At 37.6% G+C, this 21,049-nt stretch overlaps 2 protein-coding genes across 5 annotated transcripts in view; one reads left to right on the forward strand and one right to left on the reverse strand.

The window, feature by feature from the left end:
- Positions 1 to 607: 607 nt before the first annotated feature.
- Positions 608 to 11,918, forward strand: SMNDC1 (survival motor neuron domain containing 1). The gene is made up of 6 exons (XM_007173072.2): positions 608 to 792; positions 1,978 to 2,097; positions 6,891 to 7,033; positions 7,649 to 7,810; positions 9,695 to 9,848; positions 10,666 to 11,918. Exons 2-6 carry the CDS (start codon positions 1,978 to 1,980, stop codon positions 10,801 to 10,803), a joined length of 717 nt encoding a protein of 238 aa, XP_007173134.1. The 5' UTR covers positions 608 to 792; the 3' UTR covers positions 10,804 to 11,918.
- A 4,565-nt stretch (positions 11,919 to 16,483) lies between these two features.
- Positions 16,484 to 21,049, reverse strand: part of MXI1 (MAX interactor 1, dimerization protein) — a 91,346-nt gene continuing 86,780 nt past the window's right edge. For all 4 annotated transcript variants that reach the window (XM_007173071.2, XM_007173070.2, XM_057530823.1 and 1 more), the window contains one exon: positions 16,484 to 20,366. In XM_007173071.2, coding sequence (XP_007173133.1) covers positions 20,203 to 20,366 — 164 coding nt within the window. In that variant the 3' untranslated portion in view covers positions 16,484 to 20,202. The remainder of the gene's footprint in view (positions 20,367 to 21,049) is intronic.

Here is a 21,049-nt window from a genome sequence, read left to right on the forward strand (position 1 = left end):
AACCAATCTACTCTCGAATAGGTTCTGCCACAATCTAAACAGCTTTTTGTTGCCACTAAGACTTTTATTATTCTGTGAAGCGGTGGTTCTCAAACTTGACCAGACATTGGTATCACCTAGAAGGCTTGTTGAAACAGGTTGCTGAGGCCATCCTCAGAGTTTCTGACTCAAAGGTGTGAGGTGGGTGTTGAGAAATCGTATTTATAGTAAATTATTTTTGCAATAAATTACTGTAAAAAAAAAATACCACGCAAGGCTGATGGTACCGGGACCACACTCAGAGAACCAACCGGTAGTATGAATGCTGTATTAAACCCCGTTCCTCCCACCACCCAGCATCCTGGGAACCTCAAGAAGTGCCCAACAGCACCCAGCCCTGAAGTAACTAACCAACGGACCCCAACTCCGAGCCGGAACTAAAATAAAACGAACCTACATCCGGCGCCTGGCGCATACCAGCACGTCGTTTCCTTCCTACGAAACCCCGCCCACTTTACTTCCCTAACGTGATTAAGGGCCGGCGGCCTAGAGGGAGCTGGGAATCACGTGAGTCGAGCGACGTCTTGCGAGGATTTTTAACCTCTCGCGAGACTTCACCCGCCTCCTCTATTCCTCCTTCCAGTGCCCGGCTTTAGTCCTCTCCCGCTTGCCGTTGAGTGAGGTATTCTTTTACACACCGAGTCGCCTAGTTGTCGCGGCGGAGCTTTTGCTTGCTGCTGCCGTTGTCGCAACCACCACTGGGCTCCTTTGCCGCGACCCCGTCCCGCCGCCACGCCCCCAGCCCCACACAAGGTAACAAACGCGATGAGGAAGAGAGTAAGGCCTCTCCGGGCTTTGGCCTCCCCCTAGTTGAAGCGGAGGCCTGAGGCCGAGGAGCGGGCCGCGCTGGAGAGGCCCGGGCGCCGGCGGGTGTGTCAGGAGCGCCGGCCTCCTCTTCCACCCAGAGTTGAGCCCTGAGCGGCCTCGGACGGGGTTGGGCTAGCCGCGGGAACCCAGCGGGTGGAGCTGGCATTTTAAGGACGCTCCGGGCCCTTCCGAGCCTGTTTGCGGGTGGGGCTCCGGCTCCGGGGGCCTCCGCTGGGTTCGTGTTTTCGGTTTCCCTGGAAGCTGTTTGAATTTCGAGGTCTGAAATGGTCGAGCAAGTTGTGGCGGGCTTTGAGGTGTTGGGTGACCGAGGGGGAGCAGCCTGGCTTGCTCTAACCCTTTTGGAGTCCTTCCAGGCTCCAGGCTGTGGTTGGACGGGGATTGTAAAACAGACGGGTCCTCGGAAACCCCGTATGTTCGTTAATAAAGCGAGAAAGAATTCTCTCCTATCTTATTTTCGGGAGAAGAATGAGCCAGATTTGGTGAAAGCCACGTTCCTTAGATTGCCTAAATAGGAGAGTATCTGTGCTGTTTCTTTAATTGCAGAAAATGCATCGTCAGTATTTAAGTGACTGGGTTTTTGCTCTGGATAAGAGTTTCTAAACACATTCATATTAATTGAATAGTTCTTGTGGAGAGAGTTATTTGTGTAGTTAATCTAAAATCAGTTGGAATTGGTTTTGGAAGTATTTTTTAGTGCTTAAAAATCAGAAGCCTCAACTCTTTCAACAGTTTAGTGCCTTTTTTTTTTTTTTTGGTGACAGTGTAACAATCCTGTTAATTGAGCCTAACAGTGCCTTCCCTGTTACAGGACTTTAAAGAACATTAGAAATTCTTCTTTTTCCTCTTATCTCTTGTTTTCTGTTCCTATATGTTATTTGTCTGACATGTTTATAATCATCAGAATACTTGAAGTTTGTGTTTGGCTCATAGCTTTTCTCTGAATTGAAAGTAAAGGTAGTAGTGACAAATTACGCTGCAGTGAATTATAATAATGAGTTGGGAGCAAAATTGGTTAGGGTTGATTGAGGCAGACAGGGAAAATTATTTTTTATGGTTTGTTTTTTTTTTTTGGTTCTGTTTTCATGGCCTTACTCTTTTTATTTTCTTCAGATGTCAGAGGATCTAGCAAAGCAACTGGCAAGCTACAAAGCTCAACTCCAGCAAGTTGAAGCTGCGCTGTCTGGAAATGGAGAAAACGAAGATTTGCTAAAGTTAAAGAAAGATTTGCAAGTAAGTATGAGGGGACACTTATAGTTACATTGCTTGAAAAGAATATTTCTGTGTTTTACAAATGATCTGTTGTTAAGAATCTGTGGGTATCCAGAACACCATTTGGAGGGAGTGTTTCACCCCTTTTCACCCCTTGTGTGTACAAGTGTGTACGCACATAGGCATACATGGCTTCTAGGAGTAGGGTTGCTTCCTCAGTTTGTGTGCATCAAAATGATTGAAGCATTGTTCTTTGTTAACGTCAACCTTGTATGCTCATATAATTTTTAAAGATAGGAGTTAACGTTAGAAATCACTGTCAAACTTTCTAGAGAAAGAGGTACATACAACTTTACAAGGAATAGCACTTCTGTTTTTAAAGACCTGGAAAAGGAATTAGTTCAAAGGGTAACTAAAATTAAAGGAGGAAAATATAATCTGATTAAGATTCTTTTTAATGCCAAAAGAGTCTTTGAAAATGAAATAGAGCGCGCATGCCAGAGATCCTGTGTGTGTGTAACAGAGCTAGCTCTAGTGCTTTGTGTTGAAAACACATTATAAAAATACCTAAAAAGATGCCTGTTTTCTGCATAAATGTTATATAATGTTTGAACTTAAGGCTAGGTTTTACATGTAGTTTTTGACACTTGTTAGCAGCTTAAAATTAAACCGAATCCATGTGAGGAGATCTTAATTTGTTCTTTTTGTTGTGGAAGGGCAGTAAGTATGAAACCTGCTTTTTAAAACTTGCTCTGGGGTTTCGAGACAAACATAAAGCCATAATAGTAAATATCTGTTATTTTTCAGAATAATAGGTTGATTAATAAAAATACCATATATAATACTTGTAAATATATATGAGTTTTCATCTTGACAAATTTGTGAACTTAAAATTCTGAACCTGATTTTTTGGGAAGTTTTAAAAGATGTTTTGATTAGATGGCCTATGTTCACTGATTCAAAACAAAACTTGAATCATCTTCATCCTATCTAAGTAATCCTTTCCCTCCCTTTATATCATCCTCTTGCCCATTAAAATTATTAAATTTTAGGGATATTAGAACTGCAAACAAATGAAACTTATGTGAAATGGGGTCCAGATTCAGGATTCTGAAAGCGCTTACCTGGGCATAATTAAGATGAGTTAAATATTTTCAGGTTCAAATTCTGGATTTAGGATAGACTTTCATGAAGTTGCAATAGTATGTTATTTTCCTAAAAACACAGAAACCAGGGCCTCTCTTCAATACGTGGAAATCAGGCCAGTGGATTTCAAGGAGCCAGTCAATAAGAAAAAGATGTTTTGGGAGCAGTTTCTCCCACTCTCAGGCCAACTTTCTGCTTGCCTCAAGGAGAGAGCCTGGCATGCCCCCATCTCTCTGTCTCTCTCTTTTTTTTTTTTTAAACCCAACTTAAAAGCAGTGCTTTTTTTCTTTGAAGAAAATAAAACGTCATGTGCTAATGTTGTATATATTGCTTCCTGGGCAGTAGGAGGGAGGGGTATATGTGGAACTGGTGGAGGGGGGAGTTGGGAGTGAAGACTGAGAACATTATTATGAGGTGTTTTTAGTACTTACAGAGTAAATTGTCAGAGCCTGGGCAGAATTGTCTTATTAGGACATGATCCATAGTGGAAATACTATTGGGAGACAGACCATTGTGGTAGGCATTGTAGTAACTAGGTAAATGGCTTACTTAGGGTTCAGTTAATAATGACTTGGGGGCCATTTATCTGTAAAATGTCCTGTTTTCTGTAACCATTTTGAAAAGCATTGTACAATAGAACTTTCTGTGGTGATGGAGATGTTCTGTATCTGCTGTGTAATATTATAGCCACTACCCACGTGTGGCTGTCGAATATTTGGAATAAGACTAGGATGGCTGAAGAGCTGAATTTTTAATTTTATTTAAGTAGCCATATGTGGCTACCATATCAGGTGGCACAGATTTAGAAGCATAAGTTCTAACACTTCAGTTAGAAATAATAGAGAATGTTTTTCCTGACCAGTCTTGACTTTGGATTCTTTTCCTCTTATTCTGTCTTGGAAAAAAAAATCATTTTGGTTACTAGAAATAGGTCTGTTTTGAATTGAAAACTACTCAAAGGTGGAAGGCATCATTTAGGATTACATAAAATTCTGGAAAGTTTTTTGCTGTCTCCTTCCATCTAGTAATTGTTATCTCCATTAACAACAGCTACAGTTTCTATTTTGTCATAGGTTTTTTTTGTGTGTTTGTTTTTTTAAAAATCCTTTTCCTTCTCTGCATTCTGGGATATACCTTGTGCCATTGATATTTAATCCTGCCTTTTATATTTGCTGAAGAATCTGTTCAGACTGATGACTTGAGTTTGACCTCCTTTATTTTCTTGTGTTCCTTTTATGGAATATCCTTACTCTGGTTAAGAATTTGTTTGCCCTTTCATTTATGCAAAATGTTCTTTCTGCATTTTTTTCAGTGACCTTCATTTTGTCAGTAAGGCTTCTATGTTTATTTCTTTATGTACTATCTTTCATATAAAGTTACTCAACAGGCAGCAGATTAATTTACTAAAGTCCTAATTGCCTTTCTTTTTTCACTTAAAAGAAGTGGGTTTAGTAAAATCCAGGCTAGCTAGTTGGCTAGCTCCCCAGGCAGTCTCTGATAATCACAAAATATAGTCAATTTATTAGGCTGTTTGCTGAATACACTGGTTCTAAAGGAGGCAGGGGTCAAGTCACTTGTCTCATATGTTACAGTGGCTCTGCATCCCCGAAACGCCTTCCTTCAGTAAGCAGAGTGCTTGAGTGCACCCCCTTTGACCTGCTGATATGTAGATCACAACATCTGATGCTTCCTGGGATTGCCGATTACTGTAACTGCTGCCCATCTGTCAATGAAGGAGCAGTTTCAGAACTCAGACTTGGGGGAGGAAAAGTAATTAATGGTATGTACCTTTAAGAACTCCCTCATACATAAAATAGTTTCTCTAATACTTTGGTCCATATACACATGTGAAGGAAAAAAAAAAAACCATTTAGAAGGGTCTTCATAGTTGTTGGGAGGGGTATGTAAAACATGGCAAAGTAAAAAGACAACTAGAGATAAATGCTCCAGATTTTTTAAAGCGTCATTTCAGTGCAGGACTCTGGAAATTATAACATGCACAGCTTTTCAGGACCCTTTTCTTTGGTGAAAATGTATTTCCTTATGAAAATATAGTGGGGAGATGTTTTACCCCAAGAGAAGTAGAGTTCTAAATCTTGAGACCTACAAACACAGACTTCATGTTTGTGCTTTAGTTGTTAAATGATCCCTAGTTAAATGGAATTATTTAATGATAGGGATTGTATGGGCTCTTGAGTCAGGCTTATTGGATTACATTCTTGGCCCTAAAAGTGGTTAATTAAGAACAAGACTGGATAATTTACTCTCCTTCTTTGTGTAGTACATGATCTATTTATTTGGAAGTTCTTTGCTTATTTGCAAAAGATTGTCTTATTAAAAAGTATTTGAATGGATATTTGGCACCTAATAAAACTTTCATTAAAGATGTTAATGTACTGAATTTTTAACTTAAATCTGAGTCTTCTAGTTTTTTCATTCATAAAATTTTTAAATTAATAAACTGATCTTTCTCCAAGGGCTTTAATAATCCTTTTTTTTTTAAGGCTCAAATAGAAGTTTTTAAGAAATAGCCAGGAAGATTTAAAATCTTTAGGAGAGAAGTAACATTAAACTTTCTTGGCTATTGAACCAGAACAACTACTATAAAACCTCAGTGGGAACCAGAAGAAACTCAATACAGTGTAACTTTGCTAATTTTTCTCCCAGAACATACAATGTGATGTTTAAGGTATTTTATTTGCAACAGCAGAGGAACAGATATGCAAGTTCTTAAATCAGATAAGGTGATGCATAATATGAGTCTTCATCAGAGTAAAAATATAGCAGATTGGTAGCAGAATCTATCAATTTGTTCTATTTCTTAAGTTTTTTAACCAACCCTACTAAACACCTTTAAAGTCAGTAAGCGTAAGCCTGAGTTAGAAAATATATTTGCCACACAGAAAGGTTTTGCCTACCTGTGTGTGTTACATTTATTTTATTTTTTTCTTTTAAATGAAGCTGTGCTAATGTGCTTAACATTAAGGTATTGGGATATTTTAAATCTGACTTGGTAATTTACCTACCCAGATGGGATAGATTTTATAATAAATGAATAGAGAAACTACTGTTTTTTTTAATATATCTACAGTACTTTGTAGAAATATGTATGAGCAGGAACATTTTTATTACTAACAAGGCTGTTTCAAGTGTTTGGGGGTTTTTGAGGGGGAACTCAACTGTTGGCAGGCAGTTAATACGACTGCCAAGCAGTGCCCTGTAAAAAGTGCAGTTGCGTGACATACACGTGACAGTGATGTGAGAGAAAAGTGATCTTGAATCTAAGTCAGTGCCTTACAGTTGACTGTTTCTCATTTTTAGAGAGATCTATTCAGCTAAAATAGGTGCTTAAAAATAATGTACAGTGTAAATTCAAGTCTACTCTATTTCTGTTAGTATTTGAGGTTAATTAAATTGAAAGGCAACTGTTTGGGTTTAAATCCCAGCACCAGTGTATAAAATACTGTATTTCAGTTTCTACCTGGGGATAATCACAGTATCTACATCATAGTATTGTTATGAACTGCAAATAAATACGTGTAGAGTACTTAATGAGTGCTATGTGGTATGAGAGCTGTTACCAAAAACTGAAAGAACTTGCTTGTTGAAAGTAGTTGACAATGTGAATTATAAAAATAATGTTAATGGTTTTTGTTTTTTCTTTTTAGGAAGTTATAGAACTAACCAAAGACCTTCTGTCAACTCAACCTTCTGAAACACTGGCAAGTTCAGACAATTTTGCTTCTACTCAGCCCACTCATTCTTGGAAAGTAGGAGACAAGTGTATGGCAATCTGGAGTGAAGATGGACAGTAAGTGTAGAAAAAAACTGTAAATATAACATGAAATAGTAAAGTACAATGGTAAGGTGATTTTATTCAACTTGAACTACCCTATTTTAATCTTTCTATAATAGCCAGTATGACTTATAGAACGAATTTGATTCTTGGGTGGTTACCATTAATACAGTTTAATTTTTAGCTTTAGATTAAGTTTTAGGGCAGAAGAATGGCTTGGATCCTAGAGGAAATAAACATGAAAGTAGAGGAAAATGAATGGATATTTTTAAAAAAATAGTCTAAATTCATTTTTCCTTGAATTGAAAATTGAGTAATGGTTGGTTATCTTAGACTTTTGTGAAACACATACACTGAAATTATTCCTATAATAAGTATCTTTTCTCAAAAGAGATTGACTAAAGCACATATAGTAGACATGTAAGAGACTTCCTTGGCAATATTTTGGTTTGGACTTCCTTTTTTAAAAGCAGATGGCTAACTCCAGCCACTATTATCTTTGCCAAAGGGACATTTGATTATAGGAGTTTCATTTTAGACACATTGAATAGTTGAATCACTGCAGTATAAGTCTTGTAGGCTGAGTGCTAAACCTTTACTCACCTGCTTACAGCCATGATATCTTTACAGGTGTTATGAAGCGGAGATTGAGGAGATAGATGAAGAAAACGGCACCGCTGCAATCACTTTTGCTGGCTATGGCAATGCTGAAGTGACTCCACTGTTGAACCTCAAGCCTGTAGAAGAAGGAAGGAAGGCAAAGGAGGACAGTGGCAACAAACCCATGTCAAAGTAAGTGACTTTGACTTCAGCATTTTAAATGTAATCTTCCCCATTTGGGTACTTGAGGTCTGCAGAATCTATGCAGGCTAGACTAGAGTAAGAAACTTATAATACTGTTCACCATTATTTTGAAGATTAGCAGTGTATGGTCAACATTGTCTGTATATGTATGCCTAGGTAAAGTGAAGACATTTTGGTTCCCACTTAGGCATTTAATGAATAAATATTAAGAGGATTCTATATATCGATACTTCTCACTAAACCAGGTTCTGGGTTCCATCACAGCAAAGAAGACCAAATTAGGCCTTGTCTTGACTGAGTTTATAGTCTAAAGAACAAACACATAATTAAAGAAGAACTTTAATAATATGTAAAAGTAATGGAGGGAACATAACGGGTACTTTTAGGGAACAAAGAAAAGGTACCTAAACTGCATTTTAGTCATCAGGGCAAATTTCTTTGAGGAAATGATGTGTAAACTGAGATTTGAAAAGAACAGGTGTTAGCCAGTTAATGAACTAGAAGGTATGATCTTGGGCAAGCTGCTTAACTTCTGTTCCCTCATCTGTGAAACAGGGACAATAGTATACCCGTTATGGGGTTGTAAGGATTAAATGACGGCATGAGTAAAACATGTAGCACAGTTCTTGACATGTAGTAAGATCTCACTCAGTAAATGTTTACATTTAAAGAAGAAAACAAGGTGGGAACATAGAGGTAACAGAAAGAAATTCCTTTGGTTAAAAACTTGGGGCTCGAGGGTGGGTGGTTTGACAAGAGAAGAGGTTAGAGGGGCAGAGGTCAGATCATAAAAAGCTTGAAAGCCACAGATGTATTTCACGTAGAGAGGATCTGATGTGTTCAGATTGGAGCTTTCGAATGATTCCTGGCAGCAGAGAGAAGGCAGCTACTGCTGTCATCCAGGTATAAGATGATCGTGGACCTGAACCCAGGGAGTAGCAGTTAAGGATGGACCCATGTATAGTTTGAGAGGTATTTAAGAGATAGAATGAACAATTTTCAGTTCTGCATATTTGCCACAATTTGCTATCTTTTGGATTTGTCAGTTTTCAAAACTTAAGTTGCTACATAAATATATTTGAATTTGGGAAAATTATATCATCTATTAAAGTAAATTTGGTTTAAGCATGCCAATAAGAAAGATTGTAGAATAACATGACATTTCTATTTTTAGTCTTTGATATTTGTGTAAAAACCACACTTCATAGTAGTGATTATATGATACAGAGGAGTCTAGATCGTATAGCCTTGTTTTTAAAGACCTCTCTCTTCGTCCTTCTTTTGGTGAGAAGTCAGTGTTAACAGACTGAGCAGAAATTATTGAGAGGGCTTTAGGCTCTGATTGGAAAACCCTAGTTGTTTTTGTTTTAAGAATTGTTAGCTATGATTTCCCTTTGTACTGCTGTGCTCTTCCAATCTACGTGAAATAGTTTTATCTGCATTGAATCTCTTCATACAGTTTTTCCAAATGCAGCATATCACACTTGCTAACTGCCCATTTAACAATTGATACAGGTTTAGATAGCTTTTAATGTTGAAACTCATCCTATTCCTAAAACAACTGGCAAAAGCCATGTAAACGGCAAGTTAAAAGTCATAGTTGAAATGTTTGATTTAAATGGGTAATAGATTACTACACTTGCGTTCAAAAGCTTCCAAGGATACTGTATGTTTCAAATAACATTTATTTCTTAGTAGTCCTGAGTGATCAGCATTGATGTTAGCTTTTATTCGTGCGGTGAAGAATGTGTAAGTTCATTAGGTTTTGGGTTTTTTTTTGTGGGGGGGGGCAGTGGTTGCACTGCTAAATATCTCTAAGGAAGTCATCTTTTAAATTTTCCGAGTTGACATTTACCTGTTCTGTCCACACAGAAAAGAAATGATTGCCCAGCAGCGTGAATATAAAAAGAAGAAAGCTTTGAAAAAAGCACAGAGAATAAAAGAACTTGAACAAGAAAGAGAGGACCAGAAGGTGAAATGGCAGCAGTTCAACAACAGAGCCTATTCTAAAAACAAAAAAGGCCAGGTTAGTAAATCCTTTCATCATACTTTGTAAATTTGCAAAGTGCAACTGTCATTAAAATAACTTTAAAATGAAAAAGGAGGTTCATAGATTTAACGAAATAGTAACTGGATCTTGAATTCAGAATCCTCTTTAATCTTCATTTTGACTTACTGAAAAATATCTCCATTAGCCACTGTCTCTGCAATGGAAGCACTATGAATGAGTTTATACCAGGAATTACAAAAGATCTAGGTTATTTCCTCTTATTTTTTTTTAATTAAAAAAAAATTTTTTTTAATAAATTTATTTATTTTATTTATTTATTTTTGGCTGTGTTGGGTCTTCATCGCTGCGCACGGACTTTCTCTAGTTGTGGTGAATGGGGGCTACTCTTTGTTGCGGCAGGCAGGCTTCTCATTGCAGTGGCTTCTCTTGTTGCAGAGCATGGGCTCTAGGTGCGCGGGCTTCAGTAGTTGTGGCACGTGGGCTCAGTAGTTGTGGCGCACGGGCTTAGTTGCTCCACGGCATGTGGGATCCTCCCGGACCAGGGCATGAACCCGTGTCCCCTGCATTGGCAGGTGGATTCCCAGCCACTGCGCCACTAGGGAAATCCCTGATTTCCTTTTATAAACTAAAATTTGAAAAATTATTTGTTATCTTACATACTGCTTAGAGTGTATTGAACCCTACCTGATTTGTTAACATGCCTTATGTTGGGTATCACTAGTGGGTTTTATGAGCACTCAGGTTCCCTTGAGGTACTTTTCCTTATAGGTGTATTTTGGAATTTTAATTTTTTCCAAAACTAATCAAGAATTGTTTGTTTCATTTCTCCTAGGTAAAGAGGAGTATTTTTGCTTCACCTGAGAGTGTAACTGGCAAAGTTGGAGTAGGAACTTGTGGAATTGCTGATAAACCTATGACACAGTATCAAGATACCTCTAAATACAATGTTAGGCATTTGATGCCTCAATAATCAGAAAAACTGTTGGATTTCATCTCTGCAGGGCTTTACATTTACCTTTTTATCCTTATATTTTTCTAAAGGTAAATTATTTGTTAGACGAGTAAGGAAGATACCATTGTCGTCATTGTTTGACTTCAGTAGAATGAAACTTGAAGAAATTGTATTTGATAACTGCTATTCATTTAAACTTTTTTCATTACAACTACCAGTTTCCTCAAAGTTTGTTGGATAAAGCAACTTTTCTAGATAGATGCTGGATAAATACAGCACTTAGATGAATTATTGATCTTCCTAGTATCAGGCCCCCACTTAATGAATGGCATATACGTTTTGTAAGGTTCTAACTAACTGGGAATTTTCAGATGCTTTGAACTTGCCACATATTCTAGCAATTCACTGGAACATCAGGGCAAAATACCAACCTGCTAAAGAGAACTTCTCTTCATTTTTTTTTAATCTTCAGCTTAAGCCTAGCTGTTGCCCAGTTAACCTGAAAGTAGGTTAATTTGTAAACGGCAGAGTTTTTCTTGAGGTTTTTCTCAACTCGTTTCCTAAGCCTATTAGGCCATCTCTAAAATTGATCCAGCTCTGTATTCTTTTCATTGAATTTTAGTTCTATGTAAGAAACCATGTTTAGGACCAGCTACCTTTTCTAATGTTTTTTTTGTTTTTTGTACGTTTGCTTTCCTCCTGTGTTGATTTTCACTTATGGTAGTGGTACCATTTTTTGGATGTGTAATGTTTATATGAGAAAACAAAAAGCTGATGTATAGCCCTGTATACAATGTAGATACTATTTTTGTAAAAAACCAAGGCTAAATTAATGAACAAGAGTACCGAATGTTTCATCATTAAAAATTTACTGTATTTCTTGTGCATTAATCTGACCATAATTTCCCTGTATATTATGTTCACGTAGCTGAGTTTGTAATTTTTGTTAACTAGATGAAGTTGTCAGCATTTGTTGGTAAGTGAACATCACAATTATCCTGAGTTGAGTTTAAGCCAAATGTATGCGTAGGAAAGGGTCTTCCTATTAATGGAAGATGGTGATTTTTAAGATGTGTATTAATTTCAGTTTTTGTATGTTTAACTTTTATTAAATAAAGTGTTTTTAAAATCTCCAGGGTGTGTTAACAGAAAGGTGAAGTTAGCTGCCAGCATTGATATAGTGATTAAGCATACATCATTTCCACAGGAAAGAATATTGAGTGTGTAATAAATGTTTCGATAAATCCTTATGTGCTCCTTATATCGGACATAAGAAATTGGAAAGGACAGACTAGTTTTAAGGGTTGTGCTTGCATAGGGGTGTTTGTAAATTTTTGGTAGAAGGGGACAATAATTTTTATTTCATTAAGAAAAAAAATTTTTTTTTATTTCATGAATTTTAATTTTTTTGGTAAATTGAAGCTTTTTAAAAAAGTTTTTGGCCACGCAGCACGGCACATGGGATCTTAGTTCCTAGACCAGGGATCGAACCCGTGCTCCCTGCAGTGGAAGCTCAGAGTCTTAACCACTGGACCGCCAGGGAAGTCTGGCAAATTGAAACTTTCAGGAGGACAGTGATGAGAGAGAGATTTCCTCGTGTCTCCATCTCCCTCCCAACCCAGGAGATCACTGTTGTTTTGTTTTCTTGTTTCTTTCCCTGTAATTTATGGCCAAAGGGTAGAGCACATAGGACAGAATGAAAGGTGAGGTAGTTTTTCAATACAAGGCACAAATTACAGTAGAAAAGGAGCTACTTAGCCTGAAAAACTTCTAAATATACTAATGTTCTTGTTACCAGTATAACAAACTTTAAATCAATGGTATCCTTAAAGGATTGCAAGGGAACCCTAGTAATTAAAAAGCACTGGAAAGAAATTTGGTATAACTCTGTGGCCACACAAAGTGGTTTTTGGTGAGATTATCTTGGTATGTTTGCTGGAGTAATAGTTCACCTGGTGTTTGTGTAGGCAAGACTTGTGTTGAGACTCGTGCCTCCTTTGACTCTATGGGCCTTCCTTTCCGCACATTAATTTTCCTGGAGGGCTTTGCAGTAGGAGGAGAGAAAAGGGAAAAAAAAAGTGACCGTGTTGTAGAAAACATTTTTTAACAAATAGGCATATAGCATGAAGTCAAGAGCCTGTGTGTTGAAGACCTAGATGTGGTCCTTTGTAAAGTCCTGTTGTCAGGATGATGATAGTGTCTCTGGACTAAACTTAAGAATTAGGAATCTTGGGGGGACCTGTCTCATAGTGGATGCTGAAGTTGAGAAATGCTTAATGAGGAGCATGATACCAATGGTATTTTACAAATGCAGGTGGTCAAGCTCTCAGTATTCTAAAATCAAATATGATGCTTGGTCTATGAAGGTTTGTTATAAAATTTAATCTAGAGGTTACCCTCTTGTCAAGAAAGGAGACGTGAAGCTCTGAAATGGACAGACTGAACCATACTTGATGGCCCCCACGTGGCTGTGGTTGCATCTGTCTTTTCTCAGAACTTGACATTTGACTTTGTCATTGACTCTTTCAAGGAAAGAACAGTCCTAACACCCCCAAAACAATTTTAAATTTTAATATTAATCAGATAACAGTGTTTTAATTAACATGTAGAAAAGTCATATTGGAAGAGCAAGGACTCTGGAGCCAGACTGCTGTTTGAATCCTGGCTCCCTCATTTATTATTTGTATGCATAATTCTCTGCCTCAGTTTTCTCAGCTGTAGAATTAAATTAATGCGTTTCATTAGGTTGTAAGGATGAGTGAGTTAATATGTGTGAAGTGTTTAGTAGAGTACCTGGTATGTTGTAAGCACTATAGATAGAAGTGTTTGCTACTACTGTGCAGAGCTGATGGTGACTATCTGATCTTTTTTCCTTAACTTGAATAACAATTCACATTATAATGGAAATAATACTATTGCTTATAAATGTGTTAACTGAAATGTTACCAAGTTACCAAAGTTCTAAGACATATTAAGTAATCCTGGTAGAGGTTTAAGTTTTTGTATTAGAATATTTTAGGGTTTGTTTCTTAGTGGGAAGGGGGTTACACTCCTAAGAAAAAAAAATCACTTTTTTTTTTTTTTTAATTTTATTTTTATCTTTGGCTGCGTTGGGTATTGGTTGCTGCACGCGGGCTTTCTCTAGTTGTGGTGAGCGGGGGCTACTCTTCGTTGCAGTGCGCGGGCTTCTCATTGCGGTGGCTTCTCTTGTGGAGCACGGGCTCTAGGCGCGCGGGCTTCAGTAGTTGTGGCACGTGGGCTCAGTAGTTGTGGCTTGTGGGGTCTAGAGCGCAGGCTCAGTGGTTGTGGCGCATGGGCTTAGTTGCTCCGCAGCACGTGGGATCTGCCCGGACCGGGGATCGAACCTGTGTCCCCTGCACTGTCAGGTGGATTCTCAACCGCTGTGCCACTGGGGAAGCCCCACTCGTAATTCTTGATTAAAATTAATGAGGGATTCTTGGATCTGGGTCCTACCCCAGGCCTATCCAGGCCAAGGTATGTCTTGTTTTTTTGACAGACACCACACAGGTGATTCTGATGTGCATCCCTGGCTGAGCACCATGTTTTAGGTTAAATGTGAAAACGGTTGGATTTTTGAAATGAAGGAAAAAATTTATGTGGCAATTTTCTGAGCCCAATTATGAAGACTTAGGCATCAAACCAAAGTGAAAATGCATCCGTTTAATGTAACAACTCATTTTTTTAAATACTTGTTTTTTCACAACAAAGGATGTGCATGTGCATGCACGTGTGTGTTTCCATTACAATGCAGTTTTAATGCTGTGTCTGCCTTTAAAATAGCAAGGGAAAACCATGAGGTGACAAAGGAAACTCAGTTTTGTAAGTTGCGTGGTGTTTGTAGATTGTGATTATACGAGGTGAAAAATACCACTTGCAAATTAAGCGAAGTATTAGAGTTGATTTGGCTTTTTGCCTCAACTGGGTATTAACTGAGATATAAAAGAAGGAAGAAAATGTATTAAAACCAACAAGGTTTTGTATTTGTTAAAATATTTAGAGAGTTCAATAAACATGTGCTGAATTGTATTAAGTATTTGTATTAAACTATGAAACAACCAGTTAGTATAAATGGTAATTTACAAGTTCAACAGTAAATGTAAACATTCTTTGTATCTAGGATTTTTGAGTTGCAAGTTAAACTGAATTTTTACTGCAGTGGAGAGGAAAAGCATAGCAGGTAAAATAACAGGTAATGCCATAGTTTAAACAAAACCAAAGCTATTGATTCCCCTTATACTATGATTTTTTAAAAAAGCGTACCTGTATAGATGGGTATAGATGTATCCTTAAGAAACATCTCAAGAGGTTCAGAAGCCATTAATATTGACATTCTAAGAATTTGTTTTGGCCTAGCCAAAAGTAGTAAAACAAACAAAAACAGATGGTGTTAGATTTCTGTGAGGCTCCTCACTTGCCTTTTCTGCCATTCAGCTTAGGTATATAAAGGTTCTTTTGTGGCCCTGAGTGGGGAAAAGCATATCTGAGAATAATGCTGGGCTTGGGTTAGCTGACAGCTGAACTAACTAAAAATATCAAATTATGGCTACTTGTCATCTTTTAGTTCCCAGAAATAAAAACTGGCAATTTACTTCCACCAAGCACCTCACCAGTTCATTTTTACAAAACGAGTACGGACTTGTTACTGGAATTATTAAAATTGTAACTTGTTTCCCCAGTTATTTTTAAGAGCACAGCTAAAGAAGCTATGGTTATTCTCATTGGGAGAAAAGGTTTGTTTTTTGTGTGAAGAGCTACTTCACACAAAAATCATGGTTATTATTTTGCTGGCTCATGATTTTCCTTTTTTGGTGAAACTGATGTGCTTTTGTTTTTTCTCCTTTCAAGCCCTGCACTCACTTTAGCAAGATGCAGTGAATTTCTGACCAGAGAAACAAAGAATTCAGGCTTGGAGGAAACACTTGACTCTACATCCTGGGAAAACTAGAGTTGAAGCCTGAGATCCTTAGCTAGGCTAGTCTTTAATAGATGGTAATTGTCCCAATTGTTCATTGCTCAGAAGTATGCAGGAAGGAGGAGTAAGTATCCCTTTGGTTCTTTTGCTCAGAATTTTTCCCTCCAAAAGCCCTGTCAGGTTAGTTGACCTAGCTTTCAGAGTGAGTGTGATGAAGCTGCTAATTTAGAAACAACTGACTTCTTAAATTTGTATTTCTTACATACATTTTAGAGATATTTTATGGCTTTTATTTACAATGCTATTCTGTGCCCTGGTGTGAAAATCTAAAATATCCCCATTATTGTCCTACTAGTAAAGAGTAAAAGCATTCTTCCATAGCTAAGAGCTTGAAAAAATAGAAAATATCCCAAAATTATAGGAAGTTGGCAGTACTTTAGAAGAGCTTCATTTAAACCATTTCCCCTAATAATTACTACATAGAAAGGTAAAACAAACAACTGAAGCTGTCAGCCAGTACATCTATGTTGAACTACACTTACTATTTACAAGAATCAGATGTATTCCAAAAGAAAACTAGTTTCCTGTTGGATCTGGTACCTAGGCCAATAGGATTTTTCTTCATGGTGAGGCCAGCACTAAAATATTAACTAGGACACTCAATTTATTATGCAATGGTTACTATCAGTGTATAACATACTCAAGCTCAGGTGCTTTCCTTTTTTTAGGAAGACCAGGTAATCACTAAAACCAATGATACATGAATCTTATAAAGCCTTTATTTAAAAATTTCTATAGGATGTCAAAATTTACTTCTTACAATGTAGAACCTGCCACAGAATTTTGTGAAAATGAACCATTTTATTAATAGTCTTATTCTGCAAGACCCAGAGTCAGAATAACTAAAATTCAAGATTAAGGACGAAGAGATTAGAAGGCTGCATTCATCAGAGGAAGTAGAGAAGTATAACACCTGTTAATTTCCTTCTAGCGCTACATGCTCCTGGGCTGTGGGGGTGGTGTGGATCCACAGGTGTCCGCTTTTGTAATTCTTTTTTTTTTTCTTTTTTATTCAAACAAAGTCACAAAAATTATAATCATCCTCATCAGTTCACTCAGTCTACATATATCAGTTTTAATCCTTAACAGTCTTTCAAAATAGAGGTAGTATTTCTATCAACTTTCCAGGAGGAAACAAGTCTCCATGAAGAAATTTAGTGTCTTGCCCAGGGTCCTTAGCAAATGTTAGAACTGCTATTTAAATGTAACCAAAACCCTTGTTCTTCCCCTGTTATGCTCTTTTTGGAAGGGAGTATGGAATTTTTGAGGTGGAAGGATAATAAAAGAAAAAGGGCAGCTAGTTGCTTCTTCAAGTGGAAGAAAACAAACCCTCAAAAAACCCTTCCCCGAAAGGGTAAACCATTTCCTTTTGAGAAATGACCCAGGATGCAGTGTGGCTTTAGGTTAGGAGCCTTGCCTGAACCATCCTCATTGCCTTTTAAAATCCCTTCATAATGCTAAAAACTGTCATTGTTACGGCCCTAAAAAAGGCATTTCTGCTGGAGTTTCTCATACCTATTCTAATCAGAAACTAGAGTTGTAATGACTTAATCACAATCTTCTTTGGTAATAATATGCACAGAAATAGGATTTACCTGTACCTATTAATATATCACTCAGACATTTTACATAGGGGGCAGTGTTAACTCAGGTTAGTAAGGACTAAATGGGAACTTCCAGATTGGTTTTCAATTTGAATAATAGTAGAGTCAAAGGGATTCCCTAAAAAGTTATTTGGAGAACAGATCATTATTAGAATGACAAATGGCTTTGTGTCCTACCTGAAGAAATTAAGATTATTGGGTACATTAAACCATCTGCAGTTAAGTTATGTGGAATTATCAGTCAAGAAGGCACCTGTTGTAAATTACTGAACAGGAAATGGCAATGATTTAAACTGCCATTAATTCAGACCACTGAAGTGGTATAAACATAGACATTTAAGGAGATAGTTGCCTCAAGATATGGATGCTCATTCATATTTTTTCCTTCATAGAGAAGGGTGGTACAAAAAGCACTCGTGTGTTCTTCATTCACAATTTTTATTTCTTGCAGTTAACTTTTTGTATCTTCAAAGTCCATTTGTCTTTAAAAAAAAATTAATACTTATTCATCATACAATCCATCCCCTTCCCCCAAGGAAAACAAATTCAGGGAAGGAGTAATTTAGGGGGCAGTTGAAATAGGTACTATGGGTTCGTGACAAAGGCTTCCCAGCCCACCATCCTGTACATATACGACAAAATTGCAGCACCTCAAGTTCACCTAAATGAAGTCCCAAATTCCAGCCCTCGGCAAGTGATGCAAGTGAATGCCATGGGAATTACAAAATGGAAGCTCTGTCACTGGGTTCCATTTACTTTCCATGGTAGTTAGCAGAGTCTTCAAACTGTCTCCCTTGGGAAAGTCAAAAATAAGCAAACATATAGAGGAACATTTTGACCTGGCCAGGAGTAATTATAAATGAAACCAGAAATAATTTACCTGGGACACAGAAATGAATTTCTTTTATCATGTTTTTCATTAAGTCCCCAGCACCTGAAGTAGCAAGTTCTAATAATGGGCTTCTAAAGGCATGCAGTTTTTCACACATCTACTTCAAAGAATTTCTTCCACTCAAACATACCACAGTCAAGGACAAAATATTTTTGGAGGCACGGGAAGAGCACAAGAACAAGTAAGTATATGATGAGGCCTTGTGTACGACCAAGATGGTTCACTTCATATATAGAAGCAGTGAGAGCTGTTAAAAGTGCTACTTACAAAGGATGGTCTAACATTACACACACAACTCAACTGCACTGCTAAATATGGTTGTCTTTATTTTCTTTTTCCTTGCCCAGCCCTATCTAAACAAAATAAAACTACAGGACTGAAATTAACCCATTAAAATCAGCAATAAGTTATGAAAATCATAAAGCTTTTTTTTTTTTTTCTTTTTTAAGTAATTAAGGGTAGTTAAATTATTTAAAGTATACAAAGTCCAAAGAGCCAGGGTAAGGTCTCCAAGGCTTCCTGGGGTAAGGGAGAGGGCCAGGGGAGAACCTGGGAGTTTGAAAGACAAAAAGGGAACACATGACATCAAAGTGCAGGCTAGAATTTCACTTAAAATAACATTTCTGAAAATATTGACAAGAGCAACAATAGCACCTGCACAATGGGATTGTGAGGAAGGAGAGAGACTGCCTGTAGGAAAACGGAAGCAAATCTTTACATTAAAATGAGACAAGTGCCGAACTTAACTATGTTAACTATGATAGTATGTCTACTATAGATATCAGATGGTTAAAAGATGGTAAAAGGTAATGATTCTAAAAGAAAACAAAAACAGCATTGACCTTTTTTCTACTTAGCCCAGACCTCATTCATTTTGTGCACTATAAAGAGTGAGGTGTGAGGTGTTTTATCATTATCAAATGCTGCATCAAAATAGATGATTTTTTCCCATGTGTTTTTCACTATAAAAGACGTCTATGTTTTTTATGGACAAGCTTTAAAAAGATGTCATTTTGGTTTTCAACACATACAAACAGTTATCAAAATCTGAAATAAAAATGCTGCCATGGCTCAGACCTTGGCCTGCTAATCTGTGTGCCCAGCTCTTCTGGCCCACGCAGACACAGAGGCACATGGAGCTTTTTCCTTCTGGCCCCTCAGTCCGAACTCAGGCCCTGTGTGGCAGAGCGTGTCATGCACACAGACCCAAGGGCCTGAGGGCAGCTGACTGTAGAGCTGGCGGTTGGGTGCCCTAGTGCTAACAATGCTGGATAAGGTTAGCTTGCTTAGCATGGAATCCAACAGAAAGCTGAGCTGCATGATGATCCCTTTCAAAAGGCTTCATGGGAGTCTCTCCTTTTGCAGAGCATGAAATGAGCTTTTTTTTTTTTTTTTTTTTTTTAAAGAATTGATCATCCACAGGCTTCAGGATAAGCTGTCCCAGGCTTGACTTTTAATAGCTCTTTAGCTATCCAAGATTAATGCCTGATTATCTTGTCTTGTCATTACTATAGGTTTGATTTTTGTTTTTAGGACCAAAAAGCTCAGGAAGGGTTCATAATCCCATCCTTAAATGTGTCTACTCAATCAATGTAGTATGAGCAAACTAGAAAAGAAAAAGAGGATGGAATCTCCAATGTCCTCTTTCAAATCAACTAAATCAAATCGAGAAAATTTCACACGTTTTCTGCTGCCATTAGAAACTGATTTTCAGATATGAATATTATGAATATTTGTTCTGTTGAGGAGCCTCTGCTCCACTTTTTGCTAAGTATTTGCTTAAATAGAGGTCTCTTGACCCTTCCATTCAAGTATAGTTTTGTTTAGCTTTAAAGAGGAGACTGCATCATGAACCCAATTTAAGAGATTGTTTGGACTGAACTGGCCCAGTGAATATTTTGCCCTGCACTGTTATGTCACGCTGGGTTCTAGGAAGTGAACGAAAGTTTGACACTGGCACTGGAGTAACCCTCGTCACTCCCAATACTCTGCAGGCTGCTGTGGTCATCAATGTCACTGATGCTGGTGGTACTGATATTGTCCACTTCTCCATGGGAGAACTCTGTGCTTTCAACATCCACTTCAATCTCCTCTGCCAAAGGGAAAAAAGGAAGAATGTTAGTAATCTAGTACACGTGTGCCTTCAAGAACAGGGGGGCATGAGGAAAAGAAATTACTTTTTGTAGTATAAACTGTTATACAAACTACTATCAGTCATCTGTGAAGAACAGAAGGACCCAAAGATGAAGAGACACAGGGATATATTTTGCAAGGGAAATGTCTGGTATACAGTGGTGGTCTCAATTTAAGCAGCAAGTTTACTAAAGCCTTTGACACCAGTCAGTCTAGACCTTCCACCAAAAGCACTTGACCTATTTGGGAATTAGTGCTTAATATTAAAAGATCCCAACCCCAAGTAGTTTAACAACATTTGTTTTGCATTAAACTAGAAACTAATTCTCAGTGATCTTTATTAAGCAGAGTTGCCTTAAAGGGGGAAAAAAGCATAAACTGAATACAGGTGAACTAGAAAATGTATCCATCCAGGCCTTTGGTGGTATTATTTTACAGATAGTTCTATAGACTTCTAGGATTCATCATAAAGCTCTCTGACTATTCAGTAACCAAAATTAGCCAGTCATTATAAAGTGGACTCTGAGAGATTTGTCTTCAATTAAATTCTCTTGCATCAAATATAGCTTGAAATGAGGGCATGAGGCTTAAAAGTCTCTGGATTATAGTGAGCTCTATAGTAAAGATTACAGTAAAGGCATT

The sequence above is a fragment of the Balaenoptera acutorostrata genome, chromosome 16 (genome assembly GCF_949987535.1).
Source record: "Balaenoptera acutorostrata chromosome 16, mBalAcu1.1, whole genome shotgun sequence".
In the NCBI taxonomy this organism is placed as follows: Eukaryota; Metazoa; Chordata; class Mammalia; order Artiodactyla; family Balaenopteridae; genus Balaenoptera; species Balaenoptera acutorostrata.

Coding starts and splice junctions, on each gene's coding strand:
- SMNDC1 (XM_007173072.2), top strand. CDS start 1,978: ATGTCAGAGGATCTAGCAAAGCAACTGGCAAGCTACAAAGCTCAACTC. Junction 2,098..6,890: donor AGTTAAAGAAAGATTTGCAA/GTAAGTATGAGG, acceptor TTTTCTTTTTAG/GAAGTTATAGAACTAACCAA. Junction 9,849..10,665: donor CTAAAAACAAAAAAGGCCAG/GTTAGTAAATCC, acceptor CATTTCTCCTAG/GTAAAGAGGAGTATTTTTGC.